We start from the raw sequence: 12,327 nt of genomic DNA, 5'->3' as shown, positions 1-12,327 counted from the left end.
TGAGGTCTCCTTTTACTAAGCTGTGATAGCGTTTTTAGCGCGGCGTTAGTTCTAGCTGCGTAACACAGGTTTAGCGTGCGCTAAAATTCTGCACATGCTAAAAACGCTATTGCAGCTTAGTAAAAGGAGCCGTGAGTGGGTTGAAACAGCAAATCTCTTATTATACAGAAACCTCTTATAATTTCTCTGTACAACAGCCTCAAGAGACCCCTTTTATTATCATTTCTAACATAAAATATTTGGCTGATATTTATATTTCCTCAGTGTGGAGCATTTGCTATCATATCTCAGAAATAGAGAATGGCAAACTCTTTTTCAGCATACCCATTGTGAAGACGATCTCTTTTCATATATGCTTTTATATTTTTTATGTATTTTTGTCAAGCTAAAATAATCAGCTTAAATTATCTTTCATATGTACACCTAAACGCTAACTCGTCCATAGACTAACATACATGCGTTAGCATTTAGCACGCGCTAAATCGATTAGTGTGCGCTAATCGGTTAGCGTATCTTAGTAAAAGAGGGCTTAAGATTATGACCAACTTTACTCATTGGTTGTTGCTTGTTCAATCAGTGGTTTAAAAAACCTAACAAGCAAAATACCTTTTTCTATGAAAAAAAGTTATAGATAGATAGAATGATTTATCTATCTATTGATATATATTTTCATTTAAAAATGGTAAAATCAACTCTGAGATGTAAGAAACGGGTGAAGGCTTGGCTGTTTAGGCAATGTTTTGATTAACCCCCCTCTTTCACTAAGCCACAGTAGAGGTTTCCATGCACTGCCTCCATAGTATGCAAATCTATTCATGCATATGCATTATGGAAAAAACCTGAAAACCCAAGTGGCTGATCTCAGCATTTTTATTTTGGGTATCAAAGGCCTGCTTTCAAATAGGACCAAACATTTTGCAAAATAATACAAAAACCCTGCAAAAAAGACTTTCAAAATCTATATAGCAAATGACCAAACCATTACAGCTCTATCCCACCTATGAAAAGACAAAAATATAAACATTACACTGGGCCCTATAGATTCACTATACTATATGTGGGTTCCAGCCAATAGTCAGGGCTGCGTAGTTGTCTTATGCAGGCCCTGGTTGAATATCGGTCACCATTCCCATGACATTTGGACCCCAATATTCAGGGCCGATGCCTGGATATAGCCTGACACTGAATATTGGGGGCTTATCTAGCTAGTTTTTAAAAAATGCTGCCCGTCAGCTAGCTGAAAATTGGCCTGTAATGCTCACATCTCAATAGCATATTTTATCTAGACATACCTGAATAAAGTGATATTTTTAAAAAGGAAAAAATATATAAGCTTAAATAAAAAGAGGTAATTAAAAACTGGATTATAATTTTACCTTCACATAATTTACACATTCTTAGACTGGACTCATTAAAGATAAATAACAGAGTGTTTGCATTTTTATTTCATAGATCAATGGAGACATTGTGGATCTCACTCTCTATAACTGTACTAGCAAAAGGAAGATTAATGTGCAGGGACTTATAACTCCAATAACAATTGAGTTTGAAAAAAAAGGGAATGAGGTAAAAAGCACTCACATTGTACTGTATTTGAAGGAGAATGTAAGTCTGACCAGATTGACTGTTTATTCTAGTGCGTGTTCCTTTTGATGGCAATGTCTTCAAATGGGTTAGTTTCACACATTAATAATTACTGTATAGTAACAAATTATATTATAAAATTATTCTGAAAGTTACTAGGCCAAAAACTAAGGAGTATGTGGTATTTTGAACAACAGTGGAGAAAAAGCCTCAAAACCAAGAGAAGGACTGCAGCGATAATGTACAAGGTCCAGGAACTTTTATTTGAGTCAATAAAATGTTATTTTTTAAAAAATGGTTCTCATATGTTAGAAGACGGGACCCGACAGGGTCCATGTTTCAAAAAACACTTCTTCCTGAAGGGTCTGGGATATTCAGTGCTTCACACTGTTGAAATTCCCATGGTTCTCGATTTGTGAAGCACTGAATATCCCAGACCCCTGAGGAAGAAGTGTTTTTTGAAACATGGACCGTGTCGGGTCCTGTCTTCTAACACACTGTTCTTCAACCGCCGGTCTGTGGACCGGTGCCGGTCCGCAGCAGAAAATTCCTGCCAGTCCGCGCAGGGCCATTGAGATCCATAGCTGCAATTTCCTGCCGATCCGCACAGGGCCGGCAAGATCGACAGCTGCAATTTCCTGCCGGTTCATACATTTTGGAAAACATTGTGGAAAAATAAAAAAGAACAAGATAAAAAGGCACAAAGAATCAACAAACTTGCAAGAGTATAAAGGAAACCTGATTTCAGATGATGGGATGACAGTTGTAATGGTTCAAAAACAAGCCAGAAAGGTAAAATAAAACCTGAAATGTACCTGGAAAAGATTTAAGTCCATGGATTGTGGCTAAAAACATCTGACAAACTTACACTGCAGATTGGCAACACAGTACAAGGGGCCAATGAAAAGTGTCAAGAAAAGTATGGAATAACATGTAGGTTTCATGGCTCCACATCATTCTCTTCTTGGTTGGGTTGAGAACTTTTCAACGGCCCCTCATATAACAGTGTTCTGAAAAAAAAATCAACTAATGAAGAATTGATGACAACAGGATAAGCAGTTTTGAGGAAAAAAAAAAAAAAGACACTGAGTCTGATAACTTCAGGTCAATAACCTGCCTACTAGCACTTTCAAACTATCCACTGGAATTATGATTAATTTAAAATATGCCAATTTAAAGAAAACTCTCTTTCCCAACAGAAGATAAGGGAACTTGCAAAAATTCAAAAGAACAGAAGACCAATTGCTGATTGATACAATAATTTTGAAAAATTCAAAAAGAAGAAAAACATGTTTTTTTTTCATATTGATTGCAAAAAGGCATTTGATTCATTTCCCCATAGTTGGATCACACAATTATTAGAATGAGCAAATGCTTCGGAGAATTTCTGAAAACTTCAGTGGCCTCCTGGAAGTCGAAACTGGTGGTAGATGGAGAAGAGTTGGAAGACCAGGCAAAGAGACTCATGATCACCCCTTCTGTTTGTACTGGTGATGCTCTTCTCCCCCCCCCCCTTCCCCTTTTACTAAGCCGTGGTAGAAATTTTTACTGCAGCCCGGAGCATTAATTTCTCCAATTCTCATAGAATTCCTATGAGTGTTGGAGCATTTAAACAAAGTTTAAAAATTAGCCCTTTTACTCTTTATGGATGACCAAAAACTGTATGGCAAATAGGAATAAAATTTCACTTGCACAAATATGCAACACAGACAATTAAAGGAGGCAAATCATAGAAGGAGTGTCTAGGATTATTCAGAGCCTCATATTTTCTAAATGATCAAATCAAAATGAACATTAGCGCAACCATGTCATTTTACTGCAGGAGGAAGTACACTTCTTCAAGCCAAAACCATAGAACCTTTTCCACAACAGGAGAAGAACGGAGAGCTTTTATTACAGATACCACTTCATCCCACAGAAGACCAGGAGGCTTAAACCCTATTCTTCACCTCAACTGCTACTTTCATATAGAAAAATTCCAAATTACCACCATTTCCCCCATTATTCCTCTGTTCAACAAAGGAGATTGGATGTCTACCTTAGATTGCAATTATGCTTATACGTATATTCCAATCTATCCTTTCAAACCAGTTATTTCCAATACAAAATTCTTCATTTTGATCTTTCATAGATTTTTAAGGGCCTCTACTACTAAACCGCGCTAGCGGTTTTAGCGCAGGGAGCCGCACTGAATGACCCGCGCTGCTCCCGACGTTCATAAGAACTCAATGAGCGTCAGAAGCAGCATGGGCCATTCAGCGCAGCTCCCCCCGTTAAAACCGCTAGTGCGGTTTAGTAGAAGAGGGGGTAAGTGTTTTTGGAATGTCTTATAGTGGCAGCGGTGCATCTTGTCTTACAACGCTATTTAGAATTTCCCTGATGATTGGCTCCTAATGGCTCAGTCAGAATCTAAGACTTAGATCTTCTGGAGGAGACAGTTGTTCTCCTATAGTCTCTATACATCTATAGCCTCTGGGATTCATTATCAGTTTTCTGAAATCCATGCTTCATCCTTCCAAAGTCATTTCCTGCTTTCAATAGAAAAGACTTGTAAAATTGTCTGGCATATATGTTGGGAAATGCATGCAAATTTTGCTTATTCTTTTACCTGCAACAAGCAGATGCATTCTTGGGGCATGGAGCTGGGAATATTCAGAATTATGGATATAAATTTTCTGGATAATTTTATGTGTTTGAAATAGTAGGTGTAAAACTGTGCATGTTGATTGGATTTCAAAGAGAAAGTTTGTGATAAGTAACAAATAGCACACAAATTTGTCGTATTGTAGACACTATACAAACCCCAGACTGCCTGGTTAGAATTCACTATATTTGTTCTTCATCATGTGGAATGCAGTATGGACTCCTTTTCGGATGTGGAAAGCTAACCTCAAACAAGACTCTGTATGCTGGAACTGTATGAAAGAGACCGGAACCCTGGATCATATGCTCTTCCACTGCACTCCAGTTCGCTCCTTCTGGGCTCGCATCTGGGACACTATAAAACGTATTACTAACTGCTCGGATGAAATTTCCTTAGACACTATTATTCTTCGTTCTCAACACCCATGTTTTGCTCTGTCGAACTGTCCTCCCAAACTCATTGAAACTATGTTTGCGACTGCCATTATGCACATCTTAAAAAACTGGAAATCCTCCTCTTCATTGGATTATACTTTTTGGTGGAACTCTTTGAGCATGTACCATAAATATGAAACATATGCATATGAGAAGAAAAACATTGCTCGTCTTTCTATGAACATGGCACGATGTAACTCTCCCTGGAAATTCTTAGACTTTTATGTTCGTTCTGTTTCATAGACACTCCTGTCTTCCTCTTCTCCTTCTTGTCTTCTTTCTTCCATTCTTTTCTTTCCTTTTTCCTTTTTTTTTTCTTTTTCTTTCTCTCTCGTTCTCTTACTGGCGGTCCAAGTACTTTGAATTTCTTAAAAAGTTTTGACACAATTATAGTTAATTGCAGTTGATGTTATACTATATTAAGCATTTTAGTCTTTAATGTCCTGATGTTGAACATATATTTTAACGTGTATCTGGACCTATACTTGGACTGTAACTTTTCACAAACATTAATAAAAAACATTGACCTTAAAAGAATTCACTATATTTAAATTATTTTCCGTGGTATTAATTTCCCATTGATTAGTCTGCTCATTACAGCATTTTAAATATCTCATGAAAAGTATTTATTGTGATCAGCAAAATGTGACTATAATGTTTGCATGTCTTTCTGTATATTTTTATTTCACCAGGTTAAGGACAATAAGACCTTATTTTCGCTGTTTCGTGACAAAGTGAACTTCCATCATTTCACTGTAACTCCTGAAAAACAACAGGAAGCACTACAGATAACAGTAGATTTTTCTGTACCTGCCACTAGAACTTTTCCAATAATGTTGCTTGTAAGGTAAAGCCCAACATATGATATTCTGCTTAGAAAATTTCTTAATACAGTTTTTATTAGATCTGCTGCTCTTTTATGGAGACTTGTTATAGGAGCCAATATAAGTAGGTGTAGTACAGCGTTTAGTATGCAAACATATCTTGATTACCACATATACTCAAATATAAACCAATCAGAATAGTGCTGGGGATGAGCTGGCTGTCTTGGTATATGTAGGTACCAATAACACAGGAAAATGTGGGAGGGATGTTCTGAAAGCCAAATCTGGGCTCTTAGATAGAAAGCTGATATCCAGATCCTTCAGGGTAGCATTTTCAGAAATGCTGCCCGCTCTATGCACAGGGTCCAAGAGACAGGCAGAGCTATAAAGGTCTGAATGCATGTTTGAGATGATGGTGCAGGGATGAGGGATTTAAATTTGTTAGGAATTGGGCTACATTCTGAGAAAGGGGGGAACCTATTCCAAAAAGATGGACTTCACCTTAAATGAGATGGAACCAGGCTGCTAGTGCTAACATTTAAAAAGGAGATAGAACAGCTTTTAAACTAAGATGGGGGAAAGCCAACAGTCATCCAGGAGCTGATGGTTCAGTGTGGAGTATCCTTGAAGGATACCATTGAAACAGGATATTTAGAGAGTCCCATCAGAGAAGTTTCAATAATGGTGAAAAAGACAAGAATGTTTAAGAGGAAGGCAGAGTACAGGATGCAAATTAGCCCTGTCAACTTCTCAACAGCTTGTCAATGTAAGAGAAAAACACAATGTGAAGTGTAAGTATACAAATGCTTGAAGCCTAAAAAATAAGATGGGAGAGTTACAACATGTAGCATTGAATGAAAGAGTAGATATAATAGGCATCTCAGAGACCTGGTAGAAGGAGGACAATCAATGGGACATTGTTTTATCAGGGTACAAATTATATCGCAATGAAAGACTAGATCAAATTGGAGGGAATTGAATAAAAACCCCAAAACATTCTGCATGATATAGATAGCAGTGTGGAATCCATATGGATAGAAATAACATGTGTGAAGGGAAGGAATATACAGGTAGGGCTATACTACTGTCCCCCTGAACAAAATGAGCAGAAAGATAAAGAAATGTTTACAGAGATTAGGAAAGCTGGTAAATTGTGCAACACTATAATAACAGGTGATTTCAATTACCATAAACTATCAATTACACCTCCCATCTTGACACAAAAGCCCATTCTTTTAAAAAAATGTTCTTTTGAAGAGGATTTTATTTCCTCAGTTCATGGGTCTATAAAAACTCCCCTTCTAAAAACATACAAAAATAGTGCTCAGTCCAAATTCAAGGCTCTAAAAAGCTCTGAATGCAGTTCCAATCACAACAGGACTTCAGTGTCAAGATGGGAGATGTAATTAATAGTTTATGGTGATATAAAGCAATACGCTTCTCCTCCTTGTAGAAATTAGTTGATTTCAATTACCCCAACATTGACTGGATAGATATTACATCAGAGAGTGCTAGGGAAGTAGACTTCATAGACATCATAAATGACTGCTGCTTGGAGCAACTGGTCCAGGAACAGACAAGAGAAGGGACTATTTTTGATTGGTCCTTAGTGGAATACAAGGCATAGTACAAGAGGTAAGTGTGTTGAGTCCGCTGGGAAAAAGAGATCATAAAGTGATAAAATTTGAGCTGATATCTGGAGTGAAATCGCTAAAGAAATCTAATTTTTGAAAGGGCATCTATGATAAAATGAAGAAAATGATTAAAAAGAAGTTAAAAGGATTGGTGGAAAGGTTAGTACTGTAAACCAGGTGTGGACATTATTTAAAAATACCATCACGGAAACTCAAACCAGATACAGTATATTTCATAAATTAACAAAAGTGGAAAGAAGAGAAAGTGAGAGCCAGTATTGTTAAAAGGAAAATTGAAAGAGGCTATTAGAACCACAAAAATATCCTTAAAAGAATGGAGAAAGGATCCAAATGAAGAATATAAGAGACATAAAAATGCTAGAAAAGAATATGACAAGAAACTTGCCAAAAAGGCAAAAACACATAGTAGTAACATTTTTAAGTATATCAGAAGCAAAAAATCTGTGAGGGAATCCATGGGACTGTTGGATGATCATGGAGCAAAAGGGGCACTCAGAGAGGATAAAGCCATAGCAGAAAAACGGAATGAATTATTTGCTTCAGTCTTTATGGAAGAAGATGTAAGAGATCTGCCTGAACCAGAAATGATTTATAAGGGTGATGACATGGAGGAACTGAAATAAATCTTGGTGAACCTGGAAGATGTTCTGAGCCAAATTGACAAGTTAAAGAGTGATAATTAAATGGACCGGATGGAATCCATCCCAGGGTACTGAAAGAACTCAATCATGAAATTGCTGAATTGTGATCTGTAACCTGTCACTAAAATCATCCATGGTACTTGAGGAATGGAGGGAGGCCTATATTATGGCATTTTTTTAAAAGGGTCCAGGGGAGATCTGGGAAATTACAGACTGGTCAGCCTGACTTCAGTGCTGATTAAAATAGTGGAAACAATTATAAAAAATAAAATTGTTGAACACATAGACAAACATGACTTAATGGGACAGAGTCAGCATGGGTTCAGCCAAGGGAGGTCTTTTGCTTGATTTCTTTGAAGGTGTGAATAAACATGTGGATAAAGGTGAGACAGTTGCTGTAGTGTACAGGGCCAGATTAAAAGGTAGGCACATGCCTCAGCCCCCCAAATATCAGGGGAGCTCCAGGGCCGGCGTTAGGGGGGGAGCAAACAGGGCAGGGTTCCCTTGACTGCCTGGTGAAGTCAACTTCCCTCTTTTCCACTCCTTAGCAATTTATAGCCAGCTATGTGGTTGCTTGCGCGCAAGTTCTGGGCTCCAGTCAAGAAAGCGGAGTCCCAAGGGAGTGGATGCTGGAACAATTGCAAACTCTCATCCCCATGTGGTGCATGTCGGGAGGGGGGTTCTTCTTCGCCTTCGTGTTTGAGGATGGTTGTATATATGGTGCAGGCATTTGTAGAGGAAGAGCAGGTGTGCGGAGAGTTAAGGTAAGGACAGCAAATGGATTGATCTTTGTTGTTTGCTGCATCATTGCCCATGCAGGAGGTCTAAGGATAAGAAGCAGGTAGCATTGCAGGGAAAGGTCTCTGCAATTTGGAAGCTCAGGATATCGGGACAAATTGGGCACATAGGGGTTCATAATCGAAAGAGAAAAACGTCCAAAATCCGGCCTAAGTCGGCACTTGGACGAACATTTCCCAAATACGTCCAAGTGCCGATAATAAAAACGGGTTTTGGACGTATTTCTAAATGACCTAGGCCTTCATAGTGCCTCTGAACGACCAAAGATAAACGGAGCATTTCGAGAGGAGTGGCAAGGGCGAGAGTTGGGTGGGACGTGGGCCAGCTTAGACTTAGTCATACAGTATGTATAACTGAAATTCAGCCTCCAGACCATCATCACCTGGCTGCCTGGCATAGGAAAGCCTAGTCGTCCAGTACAGAGGCAGCTTAAGTTGTCTTGGGGCTGGATTAGGGACTCATAGAGAGGAGGCCCCATGCCCATAAGCCCCTGTAATCACTGCATTGATACTTAAACATATGCACTCTCCTATACACCCCCAAAACCCTTTTGTACTGGCATATAAGTGGCGCCTGCAGCCATAAGGGCTATTGGGATGGTAGATAAGTGGGTCTAGGGGATTCTGGAGGTGGTTTGGTGGGCTCACCGTGATCTATAAGGAAGCTATAATAGGAGAAGACATGGCACCCTTTTTGTGAAGTTCACAGCAGTGCCCTGTAAGGTACCCCACTATTTAGGTGGCATGTCTGGGTGTTTTGTCCATCACTTTGCAGACCCCTCCCATGTCCAATAGGGCTTGTTCTAGGCGTTTTTCACTTTCTTTCTTGAAACTTGAAAAGCTAGACCAGTGGTTCCCAAACCTGTCCTGGGGGACCCCCAGCCAGTCAGGTTTTCAAGATATCCCTAATGAATATGCATGAGAGAGACTTGCATACCTGTCACTTCCATTATATGCAAATCTCTCTCATGCATATTCATTAGGGATATCTTGAAAACCTGACTGGCTGGGGGTCCCCCAGGACAGGTTTGGGAACCACTGAGCTAGACGAAAATGTGGTATAAAGATGGACGCTTTAGCGACTTGGACGATCAGACCGGCAGGATGTATAGTTAGATGATTTTCAAAACAAAAAAAATTTTTGGACGTATTTTTCGAAAATGTGTCCTAGGCTATTTTTTACTTTGGACGACTTGCAACTTAGACGAAAATGGACTTAGATGTCCCTTTCAATTATGCCCCTCATATTGTATAAGGAAAATAAATCAGAATTGGGTTTACTGGAAGTGACAGGAAATGAAGGAAGGGGAATTGTTGGCCATTTGTAGACTGACCTCAGCCTATCTTTTTTACCCGTAGGAGCGGATGTCCCTTCTTTTTCTTAATTTTTCTTTTAATAAAATTTTAATATAGCATTGAGCAAACGAAAAACAGAAAAATACTAGGTTAGCACAATTATAAAAGAATCATGATGGTTTCATCTAATTCTATATAAAATGGGATAGAGTAATATGCAAGCAATAAATCAAAATAAGAAAAGGGGAAACACCCTGCCAATCGCTATATTATGTAAATTTACAAACTATCCAATGACTCCAATCCCCCCTTTTATCCTATAAGAAAACATTCAAAGGGAAAATTTGGTCATCAATTGTTATGAGAAAGAAATGTATCTAAGTCTACTAGAACAAGTAAACTTTAATTACTCTCCTGATGATCAACTGGGTTGTTGCCTAAAACCTGAAGAAAAGTATTGCCCCCCTTCCCCTTTCCCACTCAAAGGAAGTACCCTAGTCTTGAACATGGAGGAAGGGTGTTCCCTTCCTGAGTTATCTGGATGAGAATAAAAGTATCTTGTAGCCAAAGAAGAGCAACCAAGATGATAAAGGGGATGGAACTCCTCTCGTATGAGGAAAGCCTAAAAAGGTTAGGGCTCTTCAGCTTGGAAAAGAGATGGCTGAGGGGAGATATCTTGAGTGGAGTAGAAGGGGTATAAGTGGATTGATTTTCCACTCTGTCAAAAATTACAAAGACTAGGGGACCTTCGATGAAGTTGCAGGGAAATATTTTTAAAACCAATAGGAGGAAATTTTTTCACTCAGAGAATAGTTAAGCTTTGGAATGCGTTGCCATAGTTTGTGGTAAGAGTGGATAGCGTAGCTGGTTTTAAGAAAGGTTTGGACAATTTCCTGGAGGAAAAGTTCATAGTCTGTTATTGAGAAAGACATGGGGGAAAGCCACTGCTTGCCCTAGGTCTGTAGCTTGGAATATTGCTACTTCTTGGGTTTTGGCCTGGTACTAATGACCTGGATTGGCCACCGTGAGAATGGGCTACTGGGCTTGATGGACCATTGGTCTGACCCAGTAAGGCTTTTCTTATGTTCTTCTTATGTTCTCATTGCCCTCTCACCTACAAGTGAACTGAACCCAGGCCATGTGGCTCTAACACTGCGCGCGCTGGCTTGCCTTCTCTTCCGAAACAGAAAGCCCCCCTTTTCAGAAAGCTTTTGACAGAGTTCCTCAAGAGATACTCCTGAGAAAATTAAAGAGTCATGGGATAGGAGGCAATGTTCAGTTGTGGATTAAAAATTGGCTATTGGACAGAAGACAAAGGGTAGGGTAAAATGGCCATTTCTCTCAATGGAGGAGGGTAAATAGTAGAGGTAATTATATGAGCCAAGTCAAAACATCTGCACTGGATTTTTGTATTGGTGTAAATGGCTTTGGGAACCTTGTTGCCATCCTATATTTTGATCCTGTGAGTGAGGATTGCTGCGTTGTAAATAATAGAGTGCCACAGGGTGCTATTTAACATTTATAAATGATCTGGAAATTGGAACAATGAGTGAGGTGATTAAATTTGCAGATGACACTAAACAAAGTTGTTAAAACACATGCAGACTGTAAAAAATTCCAGGAAGACCTTAGGAAATTAGAATACAGGGTGTCCAAATGGCAGATGAAATTTAATGTGGACAAGTGGAAAGTGATGCACAGTGGGAAGAATAACCCTTATCATAGTTACCAGATGCTGGAGTTAGTGCCCAAGAAAAAGATCTGGGTTTCATTGTAGACAGTATGCTAAAACTTTCCACCCAATGTGTAGCAGCAGCCAAAAAAGCAAACAAGATGCTAGGAATTATTTTTAAAAAGGGATGGTTAACAACATTAAGAATGCTATAATGACTCTGTATCGCTCCTTGGTGTGACCTCATCTTGAGTACTGTATTTAATTCTGATCACCATATCTCAAAAAAGATATTGCTGAATCAGAAAGGTTCAAAGAAGAACAACCAAGATGATAAAGGGGATGGAACTCCTCTTGTATTGAGGAAAGACTAAAGAGGTTAGGGCTCTTCAGCTTGGAAAAGAGACAGCTGAGGAGAGATATGATTGAAGTCTACAAAATCCTGAGTAGTGTAGAATAGGTAAAATAATTTATTTTCTACTCTTTCAAAAAGTACAGACTAGTGAACACTCAATGAAGTTATATGGAAATACTTTTTAAACAAACAGGAGGAAACATTTTTTCACTTTTATGAATAGTTAAGCTCTGGATCTTGTTGCTATAGAATGTGGTAACAGGTTAGCATGACTGGATTTAACAAAGGTTTGTAATTAGGCCTAGGCCTATGGATTACATATTGTGGACTGTTATGCCCTTATTTTTTTCAATTTACCTTTCCCAATCCTAAAAATTGCCGTTACAAAAAGTATTTTGATTGATCTGTGGCTTATTAAGCAGGTA

At 38.8% G+C, this 12,327-nt stretch overlaps 1 protein-coding gene across 4 annotated transcripts in view; it reads left to right on the top strand.

Moving 5' to 3' along the window:
* Positions 1-12,327, top strand: part of PKD1L1 (polycystin 1 like 1, transient receptor potential channel interacting) — a 331,908-nt gene that overhangs the window by 181,762 nt on the left and 137,819 nt on the right. For all 4 annotated transcript variants that reach the window (XR_004538070.1, XM_033930462.1, XM_033930461.1 and 1 more), the window contains exons 35-36: positions 1,453-1,566; positions 5,355-5,509. Coding sequence is in view for 3 of the 4 variants with exons in the window: in XM_033930462.1 (XP_033786353.1) it covers positions 1,453-1,566; positions 5,355-5,509 (269 nt within the window). In the remaining variant the exon portion in view is untranslated. The remainder of the gene's footprint in view (positions 1-1,452; positions 1,567-5,354; positions 5,510-12,327) is intronic.

The sequence above is a fragment of the Geotrypetes seraphini genome, chromosome 2 (genome assembly GCF_902459505.1).
Source record: "Geotrypetes seraphini chromosome 2, aGeoSer1.1, whole genome shotgun sequence".
Classification (NCBI taxonomy): Eukaryota; Metazoa; Chordata; class Amphibia; order Gymnophiona; family Dermophiidae; genus Geotrypetes; species Geotrypetes seraphini.
The sequence above is the reverse complement of the archived record's forward strand: the minus strand, read 5'-3'. Positions and strand labels throughout refer to the sequence as shown.